At 34.6% G+C, this 25,031-nt stretch overlaps 2 protein-coding genes across 2 annotated transcripts in view; one reads left to right on the top strand and one right to left on the bottom strand.

Annotated features, from left to right (window-relative positions):
* IMMP2L (inner mitochondrial membrane peptidase subunit 2) overlaps positions 1 to 25,031 on the top strand; it is a 408,398-nt gene that overhangs the window by 147,983 nt on the left and 235,384 nt on the right. The gene's annotated exons all lie outside the window — the stretch shown is intronic.
* Positions 14,498 to 25,031, bottom strand: part of LRRN3 (leucine rich repeat neuronal 3) — a 32,476-nt gene continuing 21,942 nt past the window's right edge. Inside the window, exon 2 of the mRNA XM_030960425.1 lies at positions 14,498 to 17,465. Coding sequence (XP_030816285.1) covers positions 14,990 to 17,116 — 2,127 coding nt within the window. The 5' untranslated portion in view covers positions 17,117 to 17,465 and the 3' untranslated portion in view covers positions 14,498 to 14,989. The remainder of the gene's footprint in view (positions 17,466 to 25,031) is intronic.

Raw genomic sequence — 25,031 nt, 5'->3', positions numbered from 1 at the left:
TATTAATATCTTGGGGAAAAAAAAGGTGTTGCATTGCAGCTTAACTGACTGTAAATCTAAGAGCTATTATTTTTTCAGTGTTAATATTGAATGTAGTGATCCATGTGAAATAAATACTTGCATATTGCCCAAAAAGCTTTTCCAAGCTGCATATAGTTCATAAGACGCTTTTAGCCAAAGTACCTCTATTTTTTTGGTGTGTGTGAAATTTACCATTTCCTGATTTTTAGGAATAAGAAATTAATTTAGTAAGGTTTTCCATCGGTAACGCTGCTTGTGCATTTACGTACTCAGAATCTTTTGAACACTAGACTATTTCATGTTGAATACAGTGGTGCTTGATTTCTACTCTGAATAGTAGTTGATGGAGCAAATGATGCAGCCACCACAGCACTCCAGTTCTGAGTTTATAGGAACTTACATGCCTAAGTATGTGCTAAACTTTATTCTAGTATCTAGTCTTAAAGTCAGTGGTTGCTAGATTTAAAAACTGTGAACATGTCCTTACATATATTAACTTAAAAGCATAATTTAAATGCTGATCTTTGTTGATTTTGTTGTTTTAAATGAGGGAATCAAACTTGTAACTTCTATTGTTTGCAGTAGTTGCTGGTTATTGTAAGTAACAATAATGTATGCTACAGGAAATATGCATGTGTAATTTTTCATATGTAATAAGTAGGGAAGAGTCAATAGGAATTACTCATTCTCCTATGAAATGATCAGCAATCAGTCCTTTGGCTTTAAATAAAAGGAAAAAAACAAGTATGAGCTAACTAGTAGCTCATAAAAAATGAGAGAACTGTTCAGTGTAACATCTTGAGGCAATTAAAGAAATGACATATCTAGTACACAAAATCTGAATAAGCAGCAGAAAATATGGATCTCTCTCTCCTGTTTTTAACTAGATACACTATATTGTGTTGCACACAAGGGAAAAATATCCATCTAGTTTATAAAGCAATAATTCATGCTGAGTGGATATGAGCAGTCATTCATTGAACAATTGATTTTACAGAAACTGGGTTGGAAACTTGGGCATTCATTGCACTATACACAATTAAGATTTGTGTGTAAAGTTCAATTTAAAGTGGCTATTTTATTAGGAAAATATTTTCAAAGTGACACTAGACCATCTTAACTGGGGAAGAGGTTCTTTTAACAGTATCTACAAATCAGTTGAAATGTGAAATCAGTGTATGAGTGAAGTATATAGAAAAATAATTTTTAAAATATACCAAATATTTTGACTTCCTGTGTTTAAATAATTTGTTAAGAACTATGAAAAATCTTTAAAAGTGTTGATATTTTCTGGAGTAAAAATGTGAAACATTTAATAAGTGCTCTTTATAGTTATTATTTTGGCATAATATCAAAGTCTCAAGGTTTCATAGAGTTTAAAAAAAAAGAGTTTTAGAAGAGTTTTGGTTTGAAGGGAGATTTAAAGGACATTTAGTTTAACCCCCCTGCAATGAGCAGGGGTATCTTCAACTAGATTAGGGTGCTCAAAGCTATGAAATTACATTAAATAAATTGAACTTACTGGTATGACTAGTATGGACCAGGAAAAGCCTGAATCTGCAAGAGAGTGAAGATTTCCTTGTCACTTATCTATCTGATACTTTATTGTGGAATTAAAAAGTAGATTCTGTGGAGGAGAATACACAAGTCAAAGGTTTTGAATAAACATGGACTTAAATATTACAAGTTAGCAATTTGACAAAAGGAAGGAATTATTGCTGGTGTAGCATGATTCATTTGTTAGTTTGATGAACAAGGATAAATGGAGACCTATATGACTCAAGATTTTAAGAAACAGATGCTTTAAATATAATTAAGTCATTGCCTCTCATATTTTCCATTCAGTTTCTGAGGGAAGCTAAGAAAATACCAGCAATAGAGATGAAGGTAGAGTTTAGACTATCTGTAACTGTTTAAAATTCGGCAAGTGCTTTAGGAAAAGATGTCAAGATTGTGGGCATCAGCTGTATATGTAGGCTACAGAAGTAGTCAAACAAACTTACTAAACTGGCTTTTTGTGAGAGAAGGATGCCAAACTGAAGTTGATGTGTTTAATTAGTTTCAAATGAAAGAGCATATTAATATCAGAAGGTAAAATGAAAAGAGCTGCTGTTTAAAAAAGCTAATTAAGGTGTGGATCTCCTGAATTGGTTCCTCAGGACATTTTGACCCTGGGTGGTGCTGTCAATTTGAATGATTATTAGGATCTCAGAGGTAGAAGCACAGGTTGTTCACTTTAGTAACAGGCAGTTCTTTTGCCTGTGGTCAAAAAGCAAATGATTTCAGTGGTGTAGTTTTTGAAGTCCTAGAGAAAACTAGTCAAAATGTTTGTCAGCATACATCAGATCCAATAAGCCTACCCCTGATCAATTCTTATTGCCTGTGGTGGTGATGTTGTGGTGAGAGTTTATTTTGTGCTGTACAGGGAAAAAAAGGGGAATAAGTTTGGGAAAGTTCTCTAATGAAATATTTTTAACTAGAAGCTATTTTTAAACTAGAAAAGCATTTATTTACACATATAGTGATTGTTGAATTAAACCAGTCATCGCCTCAGATATTGCTACTTATAATGGTTTTATTGATAGGATAACCTTAGAAATTGTGTTAGAGATGCTGGATCCTATGCACTTCATGTTGCTGGCAGATTTTTTTCTTTAGTCTACTAGTACCAACTTTGGTGCATGTTGGACTCATGGAGGCTCCTGTCCTGATGCCATAAATGAGAAGTTGCTGTGGTTCTGTCTGCCAGGGTCCAGCAGTGGTTAAGGCTAAGCATACATCCTGCACAGGCAGCAGGACACACCATGCAGTACATACACTTAACTGACCACACAGATAACACAGAGGGAAAACAGGTTCTGTATCAGCAACAGCATAAGCACAGAAACATGAACAGCATGGATAGCTAGCTGATGAGGGCTAGAGTTTGTTACTGCTCACATTCAGACTAACATATGGGTTTTATACAAATTATTCTACCCAGAATTGTGTCTCGTTGTGTTACAGTTACTGGCAGTAACAGCTATGGGTCCCCCAGACCTGCAGTCCTTTTGGAATTTCTCATCCAACAGAGGCTTCAGTTCAGCCTGGTGTTCTGTGGTAGATTTTGCACACACACACACATTAGACAGCATACTTACACAGAAAATTGTTGAGACTAGAGTTTAGCAAAATAGTTTGCGGTGGTCAGGTAGTCAGGTACAACATTTTGCCAGGCAAGTGTACTGACCAGTCACTGGCTTACATGTGAGTGGCCCCTCTTTTCTTTACTGTTTTCCTTACTTAGAATCATTCAGTGGTTCAAGTCAGAAGGGGTATTTAGGGGTTTCCTAGTTCAATCCCTGTGGTCAGGGTTTCACTTGATTAGGCTGCCTATAGCAGTATCCAACTTCACCTCATTTGCTTCCAAAGATGGACAATACAGAACTTGTCCAGGCAACATGTTCCACATAACTTTTTGAATCAGATAAAAGACAGCCCTAGCAGAGGGAATATGTTCCTGGATCTGATGGTCACCAACATACACAAGCTAAATGGGACATGAAGGTGGGAGGCAGCCTGAGTGGCAGTGATCATGCATTGATGTAGTAGTCAATTTGTAGTCCTGAGGGATATGGATCAGGTATACAGTACTGTTCGGCCCCTGAATTTTAGGGAAGCAAACTTCCATCTCTTTAAAAAGATAGTCAATAGGATCCCCTAGTAGCCTGACCTCTGGGACAAGGGGGCAGATCAGAGCTGGCAGGTCTTTGAGAAAGTCTTCTCTAGAGCACAAGAGGTAGAAATGCCCAGAAGCATGAAATAGAGCAAGGAGGGCAAAACACTGGCATGGCTGAGTAGAGACCTGCTTGTCAAACTAAAGGCAAAGAAGCAAATCCACAGGGAGTGGAAACAAGGACAGGTAACCCAAGAAGAGCACAGAGGTGAAGGTCATTTGTGCAAGGATGGGGGATGAGAAAGGCCAAGGAGAAGCTGGAATTGAGCAAGGTACACAAAGAATAACAGGAAGGGCTCCTACAGGTATGTTAACCCGAAAAGGAAGGTCCAAGAAGATGTAAACCCCTTGATAAAAAGTGCTGATAAACTGGCAATAACAGAGCAAGAGAAGGCTGAGGTACTCAACATCTTTTTTGCCTCAGTCTTCAATAACAACCTCTCTTCCCATGCTTCTGGAGTGGATGGACAGTGGGATGGGGACTGGGGGAGCAAAGTCCCTCTCTGTAAGTAAAGATCCGGTCCACGTCCACCTGAAGAACCTGAATGTGCATAAGTCTATAGGATCTTCTGAGATGCATCACCAGAGGCCTGAAGGAATTGGCTGATGTAGTTGCAAAGCCACAAATGATGTGATGGTATGGAACAAAACCATACTCCAAAGAAATGAAATTTCATAATTGACAGTACATGAGGAAAGATTTTCTGTTTCATGAGTTTGATGCTTTTTTGAAAGAGAGATTAGGTTGGTTGGTTAGAGCATGGTTCTTAGAATGGTAAGGTCATGGGTTCAATTCCTGCACACAACATTCATTTCAGTTGGACTTGGTGATCCTTGTGGGTCCCATCCAACTCTGAATATTTTTTGGCTTTGTGAACTTGAATATTTTTCTCATGTTCATGGATTTATTCAAAATTTTTTACATTTCAGAAAAATATATGCTAGTTATAGCTGGTTACTCATGTCTGTGTTGGTAAAAAAAGAAGGCAAAACTTATATATTCAGTTTCACCGTCTGCTGCTCACCATTTATGCAAAATCATGCCATTTAGATATGTCAAAGAGCATCATTATGAAAATGGTAGAGCATGAGAAAAGGCATGTAAGAAATTCCTAAGGATTTTGCTCAAAAAAGTAGAGTAAATATATTTGAAAAAAAGTATGGCCACATGTTGAAAGAGTATGGAAATAGCTGTCTGCATTAGGAATATATTTTAAAATCTGGACATTTAAGAATCCTAAACACCTACTGAAGTTGTTGCATCTCTTTAAGAACTCTTGGAATAATTTTAAAAAAAGAGTGAGAGGATATTTCTGTGCAAATTTTGGAGTAATTTCAGCTAAGTTTTTTTTTGCTTCTCTGAAGAGGTTATATTGCATGTATAGTCTCTGGGGATAAAGTTACTCTGCGGAATGATTCAGGTTGGAAGATAAGTCATCTATTCAACCTCATGCTCAAAACAGGGTCAATTATGAATCAGATAATTTTGCTTATGATTGTGTACCATATCTCTGCAGCCTATTCCCAGGATTTTTTTTCCTCATAGTTAAATTTTTTTTCTATATCTAGTTAAATCCCATTCCCTCTAACTTCTGTTTTAGGTGGTTGTCACTCATTTTCCTGCTGTGCGCCTCAGTAATGAGCCTGATTCTGTCTTCTCAGTAACCACCTCTTAGATATGGAAAGGTTGCTATTCATTCGTCTTAAACCTTCTTTTTTCCCAGGCTGAACAAGCCCAGCTGCCTCAGAATTTCTTCTTGGGAGTAGAGGTCTGGCTCTTGTCATCTTGAGAACCTCCTGCTAAGCTTGCTACAGTTGATCAGTGCCTCATATGGGGCTGGGCAATTAGGGATCCAAAATTAGACACAGTGTTACAGAGGTAGTCTAACAAGTGCTGAATGAAGGGGCATTCTTTTCCTCAGTCTTCTATTAGTTTCATGTTAATACAGCCCAGTATCCTGTTAGCCAGCTGTGCTTAGGAGCCCCAGGTCATTTTCAGGAGAACTGCTATCCAGTGGGGCAATGACAGGTTGGTGCTCATTCAAGTGTTAGTCCACTCTAGGTGCAGAACTTTACATATTTCTTAGCTGAATTTCACATCAGCCTGTTGGCCTAATTCTCCAGCATTTTAGATTCCTCTAAACAGCAGCCCTAGGCTGCCACCAGTAGTGATTATATGTATTGACTACATTCTCCAAATTAGTAGTGTCAGATTGATAAGGATTTTGTCTCCTCCTTCAGGTCATTATTAAGCAAGTTAAATCCCAGAGTAAAACCCTGAGGAAGACCACTTTCAACTGGTCTCAAACCAGTACAAATCATTGGCCTCTACCCCTTGAGTGTGGAGTGGTGTTGTCCAGACTACCATGGCTAGTACTGTGTATTTCAGCACCTTTGTGTATACAATCTACATGGGAGTGATATCAGTGTGCCTTTCTGTAAAACTAGTAATTCCTAATGCACTTGGAGCTGAGCTAGAAAACCCTTGAAGGGCTTCACAACACTGTAGGGACTTCATAGTTCAGATCTCTCCATATTGCACTGGAGAGGCAGATTTACTTGTAAATATATCATCAGAGATTCAGCAGATCAGCTCTGTTTTAGATACAGACACCTAGTTGGCTTATTCAATCTCTCTTACTTCCAGAATTTCACTGATTTTTCAGTTACTTTGCTATGAGTTTTAAAAGGAGTCTTAAAAATGATTTTTAAAAATCTAGGTTTCTGTAACTGTATTCTGACTGACTCTTTTGCATCAGTCGTTATTTTAGTATGTAACTTAAATATATTTAACTTGACTTTTATAACTTAATTTTAAACAGGATCATTCTTGTCTTCCCTCTTTTCTCTTAATTTAATTGATTTTGTTGTCTTTGTTTCCCCCCTGCTCTTGGTCTTCCCTTTTATTTTTCTTCAAGCTTTTATTCTATGTAACTATGATTGTCTTCTTTTTGCTGGAATACACTCGCTTTCATAATTTAAAACAAACTCAAATACCTCCTAGTATCTTTCATTTTTGCCTTTAAATGGATTTTGTAGTTAATCCTTCAGAATTAATTATTTTTAAAGAACTTTGAGGCTTCTTAAAAGCAATATTTGATATTGTTTTGGCTCTGGTAATATTTAGAGAAATCACAAACCTTAATTGGTTATTAGTGACATTATAATTGATACTGTTAAGCAGCTCCTGGACCTTTAGCTCTCTCTTTAATTAGAGGCAGTAGTGTCTCCTTCCCTCTGAGATTTCCTTATGAAAGTATTTTGCTTAATAATGCAGGGTTATCAGCTTTCAGTTGTTTCTGAATGAAACCTCCCAAAAGAGACTACCTGTCACTGACTTCTGCATATGAGCCAGAATTCCCCAAAACGCTCTTTGTCATTGCTTAAGCACTTTTTTTCACTTTCTAATAAATATTTTTACTCTTGTTTTAGAATTAGTATTGTAAATTTTCCCTTGACACATGATCATAAGGGGTGGAAATTATAGTTGTCTCCTTAGCATTATTTCAGAATATTCTGAAATATATTTGAAAATAAAACAACAATAACAAAGGAATTTTAAAAAAAGGTAAATCTTCTTTGCAGCTTTTTGCTGTACTAAATATATTTTTGGCCAAATCAAAAGCACATAGGGCTGCTGTCTTCTCTTTCTTCACCATTTTGTTAAGTCTTGTCTTAATTTGAAATTTTTATATGCATATATATTTCATGGTATCTTCAAACTCACTTGTTTTCCTTGAGTCTTTCTTTATATCTTTATTATTAAGTAGGTCTTTAAACCTACTTGTAGCACTTCTTTGTTCATTCAACTTATTTTTTCTCTTATTTATTGATTTGATCATGTTGCAGACTTGTTCTTTCAGCAGTTTTGGCCCCTTTGGCCACATTTTTACAGCTCTTTTCTGGTTTATTCTAAAGTATTTTTTCCATCCTATGTTACAGTTGGTTTTAACCATTCACTTATCTCTCTTTGCGTATCTAAAGTTTCTCATTTTTCCTCACTTTTACCTGTAATATTTACATGGTCCGCACTTTATTTTTTTAGCAACATGTGAAGGTTTCTAATTTACGATTTTTTAAAGAATTTTTTCTTTCTTATATTTTGTTAATTTTCTAAACATTTTTGAGAAAGTTTTCACGTGCTTAAGGTAAACACCTACTAACTATAAAGTCATCACATTATACATAAAATTTGTCATATTAATATAAGTGCTCCAGCAAGAAGCATTTAGATCATTTATACACAACCAGGGTGGTGGAATATAAATTTTGGCAAGAGAAAAGTAGAGTTGTTTGCTAGAATGATAAAAAAGAAATGCTGATAGTGGGATTACAATGTTGCATGACATACAAGAACAGACAATTTTCATATGTAAGATAATTGAAGCCAAAAAAAATTTCAAATGAAGGAGACAAAAGGAAGAAGAGGACAAGGTGAAGCCTAAGAAATTCGGTAGGAGTAAAATTTATAGTTAGAGATAAATAGCAGGAGCAGACTCTTGAAAACCTTTTAGGTCAGGAGGAGTAAGAATCTGAGGTAAACCTATATATTGTTTGTGATATCATAAAGTGCAGTCATTTAGAATATATTGTATGGCATATTATTTTGTTTGTAGCGAGATAATATCTGAACATATAGAGAATTTCTTTGCTGGTGTTTAATTTTCTTCACTCTCCAGAATTTCTTTGATGGATATTGAATTATTTAATCCTAAAACAGATGCTCTCCACAAAATATTCTATTCTAAGCATTTTAAATAAATAATATAATATTCTTTTCCCATTTTGTCTTAATTAAAAATATATGTAATGTTTTCAATTAAATGAATGATGTATATTGGATTTATACTGTCTTTAGTAGAGCTGTGCAGATGAAAATTCTTGATGGCTCTCAGTCAGGTGGACAGGTTGATATGGCTAGGCTTTTGGTCATCCAGGGGCATACTTTGTAATGTCCAAACTACCTTAACAGGTTGGAGATCGGTATCTATTAAATTCAGTGGCAATTACACGCCTAAATGCTTTCAATATATATGAGGAAGTACTGGTGGGTAGTTGTCTACCTCTCAGCGTTGTGGAGAAAAGATTTACAACCCTTTGAGAATAGGTTTCTATTTCTTTTGTTCTAAACCTTTAGTTAATTGCAGAGGTGTTTAATCCTTGGTGTATGTGCTTTGGTGTGATGTGTTTATTGGTGTATACTTATAAATTTTTGTATGCTTTTGAAAGGCTGGATGAATAATAAGATTATTCTCTTTCTGTTTTCTCTTTTTAAATAATCCAGATATGGCAAAAGTTACAAATAACTTCAAATTACTCTACCTGTAGTAGACATCCTCCATTTTAGTCAGCTTTCCTAAGACCGAGGGGAAGAAAGGGAGCTTTAGCTAGCATAATACTATTAAAGCAGAGCTGCCTGCTGAAGAAGGTTGGGGAATAGACTGCAGAATTTTCAGGGTTACATTTTTCCTCTAGCTTCACTTGAAATTTGCCTTCAAATCCAGAGAGCAATTCAGCTTTTTTCTTAATGTTGTTTTTTAGGATTTTTTCCTCCCATGTCATTGATAATTACAAAATGATAACAAATGTCATAGAGAAGAATACTCTAGAAGTAGTGTAGGAAGTAGGGTATTCTGGAAGTAGTCTAGTTCATAGGAGGCTGGGAAAAATATGAAGTATTAATGAAGTAGAAAATGGTTGAAAAGGAGGCCTGCTGCTGGTGTAATTTTGTGTAAGCAAACAGTAGAGAATTGCTGAGTGAAGGAATGAAGTGTGAAGGGTACAAGAGAGGTTGAATTTCTTGGAAGGTAGAAAAGGAAGTAATTTTAAATTCGACTTCAGCAGCCTGAAAGGCTGAATTGGACATGATAGATTTATAAGTGTTGTGACATTGGTCTGTACTATTGTGAACTTGTCAAATGAAAAGTCTGGAAGTCCTGGGGATACAGTTCATCCTAGCTTGCATAAAGAAATCCTTTTACATTCCTGCAGAATAAATGGAATTGGGATAGTGGTGTGCACGTGCAGTATATTTTAGTTATTGATAGTTTAAATTTTGCAAGCGCGTGTTTTAGGAGAAAGCATTATTTCATATTTTGAAAAACATGGTATAACACATGAATATTTAGTATAGCACTTAGTTTGCTAAAAATGGGCATACACTTATCATGAATACCTTCAGAGCATTTATGAAATAAATTATGTAACAATTTAACATCCCATTTAATATTAATTGTAACATTTTATATTAATTGTTAAGATAAGATTAATCTAAGATACTAGAATTAATAGTTACAATTTAACTTAATCCTTTTAGTACCTGGTACATAAAGAAAAACATAGCTGATTACTTCTAATTTAATTATGTTTGTTGCTTTACTATAGTGAGGCTAACTCTAAATGGTTCAGGTTTTTTATTTGGCATGGTTATTGGGCACTTGGCATTTAATTGAAAGTGATAATCCTGACTCTATTTTTAGCCTCTTTATATTCCTTTTAAGTGTTGGATATTTAGGAATAGATGATTTTCATAACCGGTTTCTGTGTCCTATGAAATCATTCCACCATTATGCCTAAGGTGTGTTTTAGCTGTCTTTAGCAGACTTCAGACAGTAACTGACTTTCTCTGGTATTGTAAAGTATTCAGCTGTATGTTTTGAAGTTTAGCTGACATTCACATTAGAGACAAAAACAAAAAGAAGTTATAAACATTAACAGCACAAGGTAAAATTTCATAGAAAAAAATAAGAATGTATGACAAGATTCTGCCCTCAAAAGTTATTCTCAACAGCCATCTGATGGACTCTGACTTGTGCTCACATGCTGAATGACAAAGTTGTAAACTTTTTGACCTGTAAAGTGTAGTATATGAATGGTGAAAGGCTTTTTTTGTAGAATCTAGGTCTGGTCTGTAAGAAATGTGTATAGATGAAGACACCAGCACTGATTTTGATGTACTTTTGTGATAAAAGCATTATGGCTGTTTGGAGAACAGTGTGAAATTGTCATTAGCGTGAATAACAAACAATAGCTACGTAAGGGTGAGGCAGATGGAGTTGCTTTCCACTTATCTAAACTGTAATGTTAAAAAGAACATCAGCTATTTTAGGATCAGGAATAGGCCATCTGCCCAAATTGCATGCCCTTCCAGCTTTATCTAGCTCTCATATTATTATTTTCATTGGAATGTTGTTACATTATTTCTGCTTTTTGTTTCCTTGAGAGACGCTTAATCCCATTACCTGATCAGCTTTACAACTAGGTTTTTCTCTAAAAATGCCAGGTCTTTTTTTAATAATTGTATTTCTCTATTCAAATATTTTGCCTCCAGGTATTATGTTTCATTGATAATTTTTTTTTAGTAACTCAGACAACATCTGTCCTTACTGGGAAGTGTTGGAAATGATGTGACAGTCTGGCAACAATAGTAGCAGGAAATAAGCAAAGAACCCACAGGGAGCATGGAAGGGAACAGAGAATTTGCATCAAAGCAAAGAAAAGGGCTTTGGGAAAAAGGGTCTAAAAATAATTGAAGCTGAGAGACAGAAAGATAAGCGAGAGACATTTGTAAAAAGCATTTTTAGCTGAAAGAAGAATTTAATTTGTAGTTTTCAGCTTTTTCTGAAGGAAGGAAGGAATGACAATAAAAGATTAGGTTGCTTTGAAGGTACTTCAATGTATCTGCAGCTTTATATCTCTGTGAGAATATTGTAGTTGAGTAGGTAGATGTTCAACGCGTTTATTTAAAGTTTTTCCAGATTGTTCAAAAGAACAAGTCTTTTAAACATGATATCCAATTGGTTTAGCCTTCTATCTCTTTTTGGTCACCCCAGCTGTAGAAATGAAACACTACTTAATGTAACCAGAAAAATAATATAACCATAGTCAGTCGCACACCATAGGGTCTGTTTTCATTATTCATTACTAGTTTTACTGTATGCCTATGTTATTTACAAAGGCTGCTTGTACATTTTGTCTCAGAATACTGAGGTGCAGCTAAACATGGACAGAATATAGTTTAGTACTTCATTTTTACACTGCCCTGTAATGGAAACATTGAAGACGTAACTCCTTTAGAATATTTATTGAAGGTGAAGTGAATAGCTCAAGTCTCAGTTTCAAAGCACAGTTCTGACTAGACAGGTTATGATTGTGTATTTTAACATTCCAATCATGCCAAGCTAGCCAAGTTTCAGTAATATATTGAATTTATCCATATAAATGAGTAATTGCAATTCTCTTGTTAGATATCTAACTTATATAGTTGTCCTATGTGGAAATGAAGTTTGGTGTTTTTTTCCTTTAATTTTCACAAACTTTGTCGTCTATCTTCATTTTTGTTCTCTGTGTTTCATGTTTATTGAGTGTTTAGATTATCCTTCTCCTGTTTTGATAATCCTTCTCTCTTCTTTTGTTGTTGTTTAGCATTTTCCCTGAGTACCTATGTTGTCTTTTCCTGAGAAAATTGGTTCCAATTATTTCCAATGGTATTAAAGGAAAAGCTATTCAAATTACGCATTTGGAACATCAGTCAACTGACCTACCAAAACACTAGTTTGGAAGGTCAACCTGTATTTCAGAAATATGTGGGGATTTTTTATTCCTACCTAGCAGACAATACCAGATTTTTTTTTTACTCTGGATATATTTCTAGTCATCTTTTTTCTAACTTCTACAAAAGCTGCATGCAATTGTTATTATTTTTTGAAGTATGTTTTCAAATCTTTAGCATGAGATGAACTTTCAGTCTTTTGGCTCTTTTGGATTGTGTTCAATGGCTGTCTCCTCTATTCCATTTAGCTATTTCCGTCAAAATGTCTTCTGAAGTTTTAATAATGAACTTTTCATACTTACTGTATACTTTCTTCCATGTAAAACTTCTTGTTTTGTCAGTGCCACACATCCACCCTATTCAGTTCAATAATAAGAATTATTTTTTCTTTATGTCTGACACAGTGTTGCTTTTCAATTTTTTTTTTCTTGCAACTATTCTAGAATTGTCTGGTATGTGAACTTATTTTCTGTACTATATAGCAACATTTATCAGAAGAGCCTCTTCTGGCTTCAGATGAAAAGGGATATCTTATAAGATTATTGTTGGTCATTATGTCCTACTGGCCAGCACAACATTATGGGAAGAATCCCAATTTCTATTTTAAGTTATCTTGAGGTCATTACTTCAGGATACACAAGCAGAATAAGATTATTACAGAATTTTGGAAGTGGAAATTTCCTTTTAGGATATAAATCAACATATTTTTCTCCAATATCTTATCTTGGTTTTATGGGTACTTTTTGGAGTTATGATTTAACGGCATTTTAGCTAAACTGGAAACTGAAATGGTCCTATGTAAGATAGCATTTGACTTTGTTAGCTGATGAAATATTGCAATTTATTTTTTTAAATGGCAGCAAATTTTTTACCAAAAAGTAAATGCTTCATCTTTTTATTAATAAAATATTATCTTTCAGTCTATTATCTGATAGAAAAAAGTAATATAATTTTTTTTTCAGTGTTGTATTGTGGGTATTTCCTAGCCAGATATTTCAAATACTTATGTTTGCCTTCTCTTTTTTTATTAGTGGCACATTTCAGAATGAGGTTTGCTGTCAAATGTCAAAAAAAATTAATCTATTTCTACTCTTCTGGTTTGAATAACCAGTAAGTACTGCTATTAATGCATTAAAGTATTTTAATGCATTCCTGAGAGAAAACTATGAAATAAATGGAAACACAAGTGTGTAACAATACTTTTCTGTTTCTGAGGAAATTAAATATAATTCCTTATCAATTTCTTCCTCCATTAAAGAGAGTAAACATCCCAATTAATGAAATACATGAAAATTTTAGCCCTATGCCTTGTGTAGAAAAAAACAACCTTTGTATAAATGAGGAGATTATGAAAAAGCATACTTCAACACAACTGAGTTATTTCTATGACTTTTAAGAGATTTTACTTTGCTGAAAAAACTGCTGTTACTTTTTTTTATGTTTGTGCAAAAATGCGAGTTAATACGCATTATGCTATTAAAGCTACAAGGTGGATTTATTACTTCCTAGGGACTTCAGGCCTATGTAGGATATCTGTAGAAGGAAAACCTGTCCATTTTTATATACAGCTGCACAAGAATTCCACTGCTCATCTGTTGCTTGTGTGGGGATTTTGACATAAAGAATGTCTTTGGTCATGGAAAATGGCTAATCCCACGGAGATGTTTCTGTGAAGACATCAAAGATGTTATGTTTGTCTGACAGTGGTTCACAGTACTACCATGGAAAGCATTACCATGTATTCTAGAAGAGACTGCTTTTGTCTAGTAATAAAATTATGTAATACAGGTATAATGAAATAAAGATCTCCAGGCTCACATGTTGCTAAGAGAACAGAGGTATTTCACACAGATACATAAAAGTGTATAAAATAAAAGGATCAAAGAACTATTCATTCACCAATATCCATGCTGAAATCTGATTTAAGTGGGTTTAAGTGGCCTCATCTCCAACACCGCTTTTGCCTTCATAATGCTCTTAGAGTAAATAAAATTTGATAAAAAACTATCACTAAACTTACATTTCCGTTAGAAACATTGTACAGCCTAAAATCAACAAAAATATCGTTTGTGCTCAGATTACCATTTTCAGGAGAGAGGAGAATATGTAAAGAGATATTTTATCAGACTTTGGATTGTGTTTGTTATTGTCAGACAAGAACTCCCAGAAAGGTGAGGTGTTTTCTTTAGAAACAAACAAGACAAAAAGTATTTTGATTTTAATCAAAAATGTATTTTCTCATTAAAAAAAATTCACATACTCACTGTGTCTACTCTACAGAATTTGTCCATTTCATTACACCATATGTCAATCCTAGTATATCTGTTCACTGCAAAAACTCGTGGCTATTTTGTGTAATACAGCACAGGAGGAGGTATTGCTCAGTTCCACTACTTTTATATAATAATTTAAAAAAAAATACAGAAAATGTTCTTGGCTACTTCCACTGTATTCCAGACTTAAAAGTCCCATGAAAGTTCTAGAATATGAAGTTAATTTTATTTGGTTGGTAGAATACCCTTAGAAGCCAGTTAATTAAAATTCTTCTCTCATACTGAATCATATATATTCCATTTGTTGGCAGCAACAAAGTCTGGCCATCTAGTTCCTAAGAGAAATATGTTTTTCTTGTTGCCTTTTTATTCAGCACAAATACAGTCATGTGCTTTTTATTTCAGAAAGTAAGTGATATACTGACATATTTATGACATATTTGTTGGTACACCTATTACAGTTGCTTTTACTTCCATCGCTGTGCTTTTTTCTTTGCCCATGTCCCAAAGAGTGATTAGAGGAGGATAAAGCTCATTGAGTGAAAAGGATTGTTTCTTCAGGTAATTCCTTAGATAGCTGTGTCCAATGCCATAGTTCATATCTTGAGAGATGCAGCTGTAGAGATATATCACAGATATGATTCCCAAAAGAGCACCAAGGCCGGCAAGGAATCCTATTATATTGTTCTTTTCATAGCCTTTCACTTCCAAGTCCAGTCCTTTTGTGGTTACATTGACACACTGTTTCCTATTCTGAGAATAGATAGTGGGAATGTCTATACAAATTTTGTATTCAGTTGATGGATTTAGATGTGTAAGATTATATACCTTTATATCAGATGGTATTCGAGCACTCTGTGCAGCCTGGGAGTCTTCAGCTTTCGGAAAGGCTGTCCATCTTACACTGGACTTCAGAATTTTAGAATTTGCTTTCCATGAAACCAAAACAGAATTAGATTTTATGTCTTTTATTTTAATATTTACAGATCCATTGTGTTCCTGAGGGAAAGAGCCATCCACTTTAATCATGACTGACTTTAGGTCTGCCCCAACTAAATTTGTTGCTATACATGTGTATAAGCCACTTTCTCTTTGTGTTACATCACTTATGTCTAAAGTTCCTTCGGAATGAATGTAGTATTTATCAGAGATAGTATTAGGCAAAAGTTTGTGTCCTGATGGTGTTATCCAGTAGATTTCAGGTTCTGGCTCTGCTGTTGCTCTGCAATGCAAAGAAATATGGCTGCCAGCTTTTAAATCCAATGTAGATGGAAAACTTTCAGGAGCTATCAGAGGAAGACAGATTTCCATCATTTCCCGAAAGTGTACCTGTCTCACATTCTGACCTTGGAATTCAGGAGGGTCTACACAAAACAGGGACTCTGGCTCCATGAACCGAATGTTTGTTTTGTTCATGTTAATCCAGCGGATGACACAGTCACACCTGATGGGATTGCTGTGTATGCTGACTTCTTTGAGGTTAGGCAGGGACTCCACTGTACTGCGGTACAGTGCGCTCAGCGCGTTGCTGTTGAGCATCAGCGATTCCAGCTTGGGAAGTCTGTAGAATGCATTGGGGTGAATGTATGATAATCTGGGGTTATTGGTTGCTTCTATTTTTCTTAAATCTGGCAAATTGTCAACAGCAAGACTATCTATAGAAATCAGTTCAGGCATGTTATTAATTCCTAACTCTTTTAGGTGCAGCATATTGCTAAAATCTCCTCGTCGTATTCTGTTAATGGGATTCTTATTTAAATCCAGAAATTTAAGATTTGTAGCCTTTTGAAGAGCGATGTGGGGCACTCTAACAAATCTGTTGTCATAAAAGGAAATGCTTTCTAAGTTGTCAAGGCCAGCCAAAGCATTATCTGGTATTTCAGTGAGATTTATACCTGCTAAAACTAGGCTGCGCAGATTGCTAAGAGGCTTGAAGTTCATGTCTTCAATTCTGATTATTGGATTTTCTCCAATCATGAGAATTTCAAGATTAGGAGTAGCTTCAAACCACTTTCTGTTGATCACTTGCAGACCATTTGAATTGAGATGAAGTCTGAGAAGATTATTGAGGCCTATGAAAGCTCCTGGTGCAATCACAGAAAGCAGATTATGATTAATATAAAGCTCTTGTAGATTGTTGAGTCCAGAGAGACATTCTTCAGGGAGCTCAGTAAGTTTGTTTTCTTCAAGGTACACTGACAGTAACTGTGGTATCTTTCTAAGATTAATACTGGTCACTGAGGATAAATTGTTCTGAGATAAATCTAGACCAGTTAAATTCACTGGGAAGTCTACTGAGTGTTCAATTTTTGCAATATTATTAGTTTGTAGAAGTAGAACTTGTGTGTCAGCAGGCAGCGTGGCTGGAAAATGAAAAAGGCCTAAATCATTACAGTCTACTGTTGGAGCTTCCATGTAGACAGACCTGGGGGTGAACCATGGTCTGATTTCACATATACATGACTCTGGGCAGTCTGCTTTTCTTCCTACGGCTTGTAGTAGAGCAGTGGTAACTAGACCAAGCAGTAAATTAATTTTGAGTTGCAGGTCCTTCATCTTAGCCCAAAGGTTCAGGAAACTAACAGACCCTTTAGTATTCCACAGTTATAGTCTTAGAATTCAGTATGACCTGGTCAATTAATACAGCACAGTCTTGCATTTATCAAATGACGATCGTGAAGGACTTCCTTCCTGAGGATGTGATAAATTTGTAACCAACTTGTCCAGTAGTAAGAAGCATTTTGTGGAAATGAAGGTCACTTTGTCCTTGATGACATAAAATTGATGAGCTTTGTAAAGATGAAGTATGTATAGATGGTCATAGGAGATTAAACAATTCATTTATTTAGTAGTATTAACTTCAAATCCCATGATTGATTAGTGTTTGCAGGAACGACAAGATGACCTAAAATACAAGAAGAGGAAATAATTAGTATAAGAAGCTATAAAGTTATAAATTAATTTAGCCATCTTTTGCTCTGTACTGTTAATTATTGCAAGTAAGAAAGGAAAATGATTGTGGTGTCTGGAGTATTATAGTGGTATCCAGATAGCATAAATTAAGTTAATATAGTAATATGTCTTTAGACTTTTAGCTTGACATACATCCAGGGGAGTATTGTTATACAGAAAGATGAAGATCCACAGAGTATAAAGTAAAATATATCAGTGAGATTTTTCTACATATTTTATCCCCCTTTAAAATATTTTCTTTTTCAGTTATCTCTAGAAGCAGACTAATTTCTGTTGGCTTTGAAAATGTAAACACTGAGAAAAATCCTACAGAGCATGAATGCTTAACTTTTTTACATAAAGTTTGTAACTATAAAGAATGTAATTTATCTATAATGAAAGGGAAATGGAATGGTTGGATTAATGCACATTCCTAATGACATTCTTAGGCAAGCCTGCGAGATATTTATACAGAAATATATGAAACTGAAAATCCTCAGGTTTTATAATTTTTAATACTTTTTGTAGCTGCTGTCTAGAAAGAAAACTTTTTTTTCTTTTCTTTAAAATGTTATTTAGAAGGAAATATGTACCCTATAATAAATAGCTTGTCATCTTGGCAAATTCAGGCTAATCACTGACTTTCTTATTTTGACTTCAGTAACCTCAATTGCAAGGAGTATTAGCAAAAAAGTGTCTTCAGAGTGATAAGGGAAGAAAAAAATTACACTAGCAATTGCTTCTTTTCCCTGTAGCTCTGCAAGAATCTGAAGTCTGTAGACTGCCTTCAGGTCCCAAATTATAATAAGGACTGAAACCTTGTGGCATCAATGCCACTTGTGGCATCAAATGTGTGCTTTCCGGATTTTTGGTATGTACTTTCTTTTTGTGGAGTAAAACAAATTTGACTTTGAGTGTACATTTTGTTCCAATGCATGTAATACAAAAGCTTCTGTATTTTCTTATATAAAGTAGTACACATTCAAAAGCTTCTGTGTTTTCTTATATAAAGTAGTATACATTCACTGCTTAATTTATTTCAGAATATAGACTTTACACTTCACCTAGACTTTGTTTCTGAAGGCTATTGTGCAATACACATTTATGCCCTTTCTCCCCTGCCTTTAGTGCTAAAATTCACATTGACATTTTTTACAAACCTTAAGATCAATGCTTAATTGACATTGATAAATAACTTTGAAGGGGTTGCTGTTATAGATAGACAGAATTGCAAAAGCTAAGTGTCAAGCATTTGGATTTATGTGTCCTTTCCAGGCCCTGGAGGACTTGGCATAGTGACCACCCAGGCATTCCATAACAGTGTAGAAGAAAGGTGTTGGACTGTGTGAAGTAATATGGGCATTGGGACAATTTAAATTACAATTTGGCAAGTCTTTGAGGTGGTTCTTTGTGTTATGTGCATTTAAGGACATTTAATATTTTATTTCAACATGTAAGTTTATTAGTAGAGTGAACAGACAATGTGTGAGATAAACATACAGAAAACATTCTGCTGTTTTGAGGATCAATAGTATGTTTTTATGCACATGGCCCAGTTTATACTAAAATACTAAGACATACTGACTGAAACAGTAAAAATATAATCTGTTCCTTTGGTCTGGGAAATGAGATGAAATTGAGGCTTGCAGAAAAATAAAAGTTTGTGTTGAAAAGTTAATGCCTACAACTTGCTCTTAATTTTGCCACCAGGAGGCAAGGCGGTACCCCTAAGTGGGGTACTGTCACATTTACTAAAGATCTTAGTAGAAATCCTTGTATGCCAAATGCACAGATGTAATTTCCTGTGTAAGGGGAAAAGAGGATGGCCATGTGACGGAGAAGTTTTTTGGTCGTGTTCTTCATGCATACTCTTGAAGCACATTTTGTGCTGACTATTGTATTTTCAAATGGATTGTACATTAAAAATATATTTCTAGCATGAAAAATACAAAATGTATGTTTCAAATAATTAAAAGATCATTGAAAATGTTACCTGAAATGTAAATTAATTGAGATTCAACAGACTACTACTGCAGATGTCTTATCTCAGCCTTTTGATCCCACTATGATGCTCAGGGACTTCTGCTCAGTAGAGGGGCTTGTGAAAGCATTCTGGGGAAGCATAACAATACAGCTGACCCGATTTTCTGTCCCTCCCTGGAAATTTGCTATTAGTCACTATGAAACATCAAATATGGACCAAGATGAAGTTTTCATGTGTGTCCCAGACACCTGAGAGGCTATACCATTTAAAGTACATAAACTACATTTTCATATACTTTTGAGCCAATATGCTCCTGTATTTGCATTTATACTCCTGATTTTAAGTTCTAGTTTCTTTGGGATTCTCAAACCAAAACTAAGGGCATCAGTGGATATTTCCATGTCATATATATCAGATAGGCTTTCTGCAAAAGGCAGCAGAAAAAAAGAAGAGCTGAGATCTACTTTGTTATGATTTAATCTGATGTCCTTTCTGGTGAATGCTTTAGCTAATAAGTCACCAGCTCAAGCTCATATGGTGTTCTAGCATAAATCTTTCTTATTTCTTTGGTTAAAGTGCTTCTGTCTTGTGTAAAATATTCACTGAGGTTGAGTGGCTTGAATAACAGATTGTAGAATAATTTTGACACTTCCAGCCCGCAGCCATCATTCCAAAATACACTGTTTCAATGGAGAAAGATTTTTTTGTTTAAATAGTGGCATATCTATATTAAAAAATATGTTTTTAACTGTCATTCAAGTTGTGGTATAAAATAATGTTTCTAATAGAATGGACATCCATGGTGGCTTATGACATCATACAATCATAGAATAGGATGTGTCAAGTTGGAAGAGACCCATAAGGATCACCTGCTTCTGGCAGGACAACTAAATCCTATGACAGTAGTAGTCTTCACATGACAGAGTACATGAAAAAGTGATACATTACAACAGCAAAAATTGTATATAATATTTGGAGTGGCAAATTTTTTTTTTTGTCTTTTGTTTATAGCAATATTATAATGTGACTCCAATACACATCTTGACTAAGAATTTAAGAAAAAATGGATTGCTGGTGTAAGTTTTCCTGTCCCACTTGAAGCGCTCAAAGCCCAGATCAAGTTAAGCAGTATAACTGCTTAATTGGTTGCAGTGATTGTGTGAGTGCGTCTGTATGTACGTAACTAATTTCCAACCGAGATGTCTTCAAATAATTTTCAAGTGAAAAATGAGCTGTCATTCACGGTAACAAAATAACCTCATGTAAATTGCACTCAGCAGCATAAATTGTATCTGAAGTTCAGTTTCCTTGAAGAATGTGGTGTCACAGAGATAAGTGTTTGTATTGGAAAAAAAGAATTTAACTTCATGTTACTTTCAACTTCTGGAATGCATTGATTCCTTTTCTTCATTAATGTGCTAGTAATAGTAAATACTGAATAAAATTGAATGTAAGTGCTCTTATTAGCAGTGATTTTCAGAGGTTTTTTAATGTGTTCTGGTGCTTTAAATCTGAATGCTTTGTATCATCTAGAGTTTTATGTGAAATTTTAGTAATTTGAATGTCCAGTTTTAAAGGTTCTATTATAAGAAGGGCATAGAGAACCTGAAAGTTATTTGTTCTGTTTCTTTGAGTAGTGTTTAAAGTAACTGAGGTTTACACATAAAAGTTTCTGTGCCAAGAATTCATTTTCTTTCTTGTTTTAAAAAATAAGTTTTTTCAAATAATGCAAGTATGTCAGCATAACCTCTTTGTTAGTGGATTTTGGTGACCTCTCAAGATTATTGATGTGATGTTCTAAGCAATTCTTAAAACTTGTACTATTCCTAGGACTTTCTCAGAGTAGTGAAGCTTCTACGGGTAAGTCTCCACAGCAGATTACCACCAGTAAGCTGAGGTGCAGGATGGATGTTTCCACACAAGCAGCAAGAAGAACTGTGCATCATAGTTTTGGAGTATTTGATGTAATTCTTTACCCAGCTGCACTTATAAATCTTTGTGGTTACTCTGATTGTACTTGTATTTCCTCATCCAGATGAAATAGTATGGTTTGCTTCCTAATGTCTGCAAATAAAAAGGCTAAATTTTTTATATCTAACAAATTAGTATTCCTTATTAGAGCTTCAGGATTTTTGTTGTTGTTTTGTGCACCAGAACTTATGTACTAGATGCTTGCGCTTAAATCTTTATGATCAGATTATCTGTTTTTTTCTGGAGGTCAATCCCTCTTGCCCCTACTTGGTGTCTTACTAAACATGGTGTGTGTCTTCCTTTTAAGGTATTATCTCTTGCTTTTAGAAAAATGTACTCTGATGGGTGGGACTTTTTGCAGCCTAATTTTTTCTTGTGGAAACAATGATTGTTACGTCTTAATTAGGTTTCTCTGATTTACCACTATTGACAGCTGGAGTCTTGATTTACAAAAGAGGGTATCACCGTTATGTGAGCTGGAAAAGACATTCAGTGAATGAATAAACTGAGCAACATTTGTCATCACTGGAGCAACAGACAGCTAAGAACCAAGTCAGAGTGGGCAGAAAGGAAAAGAAACACGTCAGATTTTGGCAATCATTCTTTTCCACTTCAGCAGTTAGAGAGACAGCGATAAAACCTAAAAATGCAGCAGTTACAGTGCAATATGCCCTGCTGGCAATAAGGCAAACAGTGCACTTCACAAGGACCAATTTAGGGGTGGCAAGCATTTTGAAAACACAGCTGTTCATACAAAGCTACCTTTCAAATACATCAACTCAGAGAGCACTTCTCAGTTCTTGTCATTATAACCACTTTGAGCAGTTCTATGGACAGAAATCTGGAAATGTCACTAACCAAAAATTGGGTGGGAGACATTCCATAACTTGGTTTTAGTTGTGGCACACAGAGGTTTTTTGTGTTTTCTAAATGTGGGTGTGAATATATATAGACTGAAGTTTGAATGTTTAATATCTTTCTGATGATTTTATAAAGCTTTTTTCCCTTGTTTGTTTCATGGCCAAAACAAACGAAAAATGCTTCCTTGGGGATTTTCTTATTACACTACAATTAATAAAAAGATGCAGCATCTTATATATTTGACATGTTTCATTAAGGCACAAAAAGTTAGTATTGTAGGTATAATAGACTTTCATAACAGAATTGGTCTTGAAATAATATTTATAGAAGTAAGCTATACTAGCTGATCTGAGAGGATTCCTGAAAATTATATAGGCAGTGTAAAAATGGAAAGCATTTCTGCTAGCCTATGCAGACTTGCTTTCATTCCACTCTCTGGAGCACTCTCTGGTGTTTCGTTCTGTTTCTCTTTACAGAAGATAATATGCTCACTGTAATATGCTCTTAATATTTTATATTCCTACATGTAGCTAAAATATAGCCTCACATTGAAAGACAAATGAGGATTATCTAGAAATTTTGTGTTTCTGAGGTGTTCTTGAGAGTGTCAAATGTCTTAAGTTGAAAATCTCAAAAGTGAGTACCTGAAATATCTGGACATTTGTGAAAAATTTGGGTAGGGCTGTGCTGGGACCTTGACTAATTTTAGAAATCCTCTTTACTTTTTTTCTAATTTTTGATTTTTAGAACTTCAGACTGGCCCTGAATAGCATTACATGCAAGATGTAAAAGAAATGGTAAAGCTGGTATTCAACCCTAGAAGCCATTGGAACTATCTGAATAACTATTTCAGCATATGTATTTATATTTATTTTGTGAACTTGTTACAACTCCTTTTAATTTTTCTCCTTAAGTGGAATAGATTTGCTTGAGGGAAAGCCACAATCTTGGAATGTTTAATATGCCTGTAAAACAGGACATGTTCTCATACCTTAGACCATTGCAAGAATGACAAGGTTTTATAAATAATGAATTTTTTTATATCAATGGACATTTTGTGATTTGAGGTGACTTTAATCTACAAATACAGATAGGGTCAGAAAAACATGATCAGCTACATTTACATGAGCTTTAACCTTTGTCTCTCACTAACTGGCTTACTATTCTTTTGTTCTTGTTTATAGTCTCTTAGTGGAGTTTAGCAGATATATGAAGAATTATCACCACATACAATTCATTCAGATCTCACTATAGTTCTCATTCCTGTATCAATCAAAAATTACATTCCGGTATTTTGAAAAATATTGCAATATATTGAATCTTACAGCTTAGAAAACACAGTATTCAAAGTAGATGTGATGAAAGCAAAAGGTTAAATGAAATCCAAAGGAATAGGTATATATATTAATTTATTGTATATGCCATTCTAGAATAACTTTTCAATGGATATAAATGAAAATTCACTAAAATATTTTTTAAAAATGGAGGATAGAAAAATATTAGTATGTTTACTAGCTTGTTTTAAATGGGATTATCATCACTGACCATAGGATGGCAGACAACTTTGAGAGTACCTGTGTGTGCAGTAAGATGTTTGTCAATCAAATTCAAAAAGCTTAATAGAAATTGTATTTTTGTTACCATTATCAATATGGTGTCAGCACCATCATTGTGCATTGGAGCTAAAGCAGTGGATCAGGACCATCACCTTGTGAGTTCACTTGCTGCTAAACAAAAGCCTGATCTTTACTCAATGGAGCTTAAAAATGAAGTGCAAGATAAGGAAAAACTGATAATACAGATGGGTAAGAGAAAAAAGTCAGTGTGGCTATTTCTGAATATCCTTGGGTTTATTCTTCTCCTTTAGCAGTAGTCTACTAGTTTACTATCATGATCCTGCATTACTTTACTAGTCTTTAATTTTAGATTTTCCTTCCATTGTTCTGTCTCTCATGTGCTTTTAACTTTTAATCATACACTACCTAGCCATTGAATACATCTCTCGTTTCCACAAATGTCACAGCAAAAGGTGATGAAAAGTTACTTTGATCTCACAAAGGAATTAATCATTTCAGTAATTACAGTTACCACCTATTTTTTTACTTCTCTTAATTTAAAGTGCACAAAATAATTTCTTTTGGTGAGTGGAGGTTTTAGAAAATTATATTTATATGACAAGAGAATGAGTTTCAATGAGAGCCACACATTTCTTTACCATTTGTAATTTAACTTGTCATTTGTGATTTGGGGTGACTTTAATCTACAAATACAGATGGGGTCAGAAAAACATTATGATCAGCTACATTTACATGAGATTTGTAATATGGCTTTACAAATATTCTAATTTGTAATATGGCTTTACAAATCCTCTTGCAATATATTCAACGCTTGTCCATTAAACTATGCATAATTTTATTTACTTGGATCAAGAAAAAACAAATAAAAAGAACCTGAACTGATTTTAATTTTATTTCTTCTTCCTGAATCAGATATTGCATGTATAATTCTGATGTTTTTATATAGAGATGTATCACATTGTGAGTATTACATATATATTTTCTAGTTGTCAGAGAAAACAGACTAAAATGTTACCAATAACTCTTCAAAATAGTTAGATCCTTGGTATCCTTGCTGTAGTTCTTAGCCTTCGACAGATTTCACTGTGTGACCTATTTATCATTGCCATTATTGAGCCATTATGTA

The sequence above is a fragment of the Camarhynchus parvulus genome, chromosome 1A (assembly GCF_901933205.1).
Source record: "Camarhynchus parvulus chromosome 1A, STF_HiC, whole genome shotgun sequence".
In the NCBI taxonomy this organism is placed as follows: domain Eukaryota; kingdom Metazoa; phylum Chordata; class Aves; order Passeriformes; family Thraupidae; genus Camarhynchus; species Camarhynchus parvulus.
This window is presented reverse-complemented; position numbering and strand designations above follow the sequence as displayed.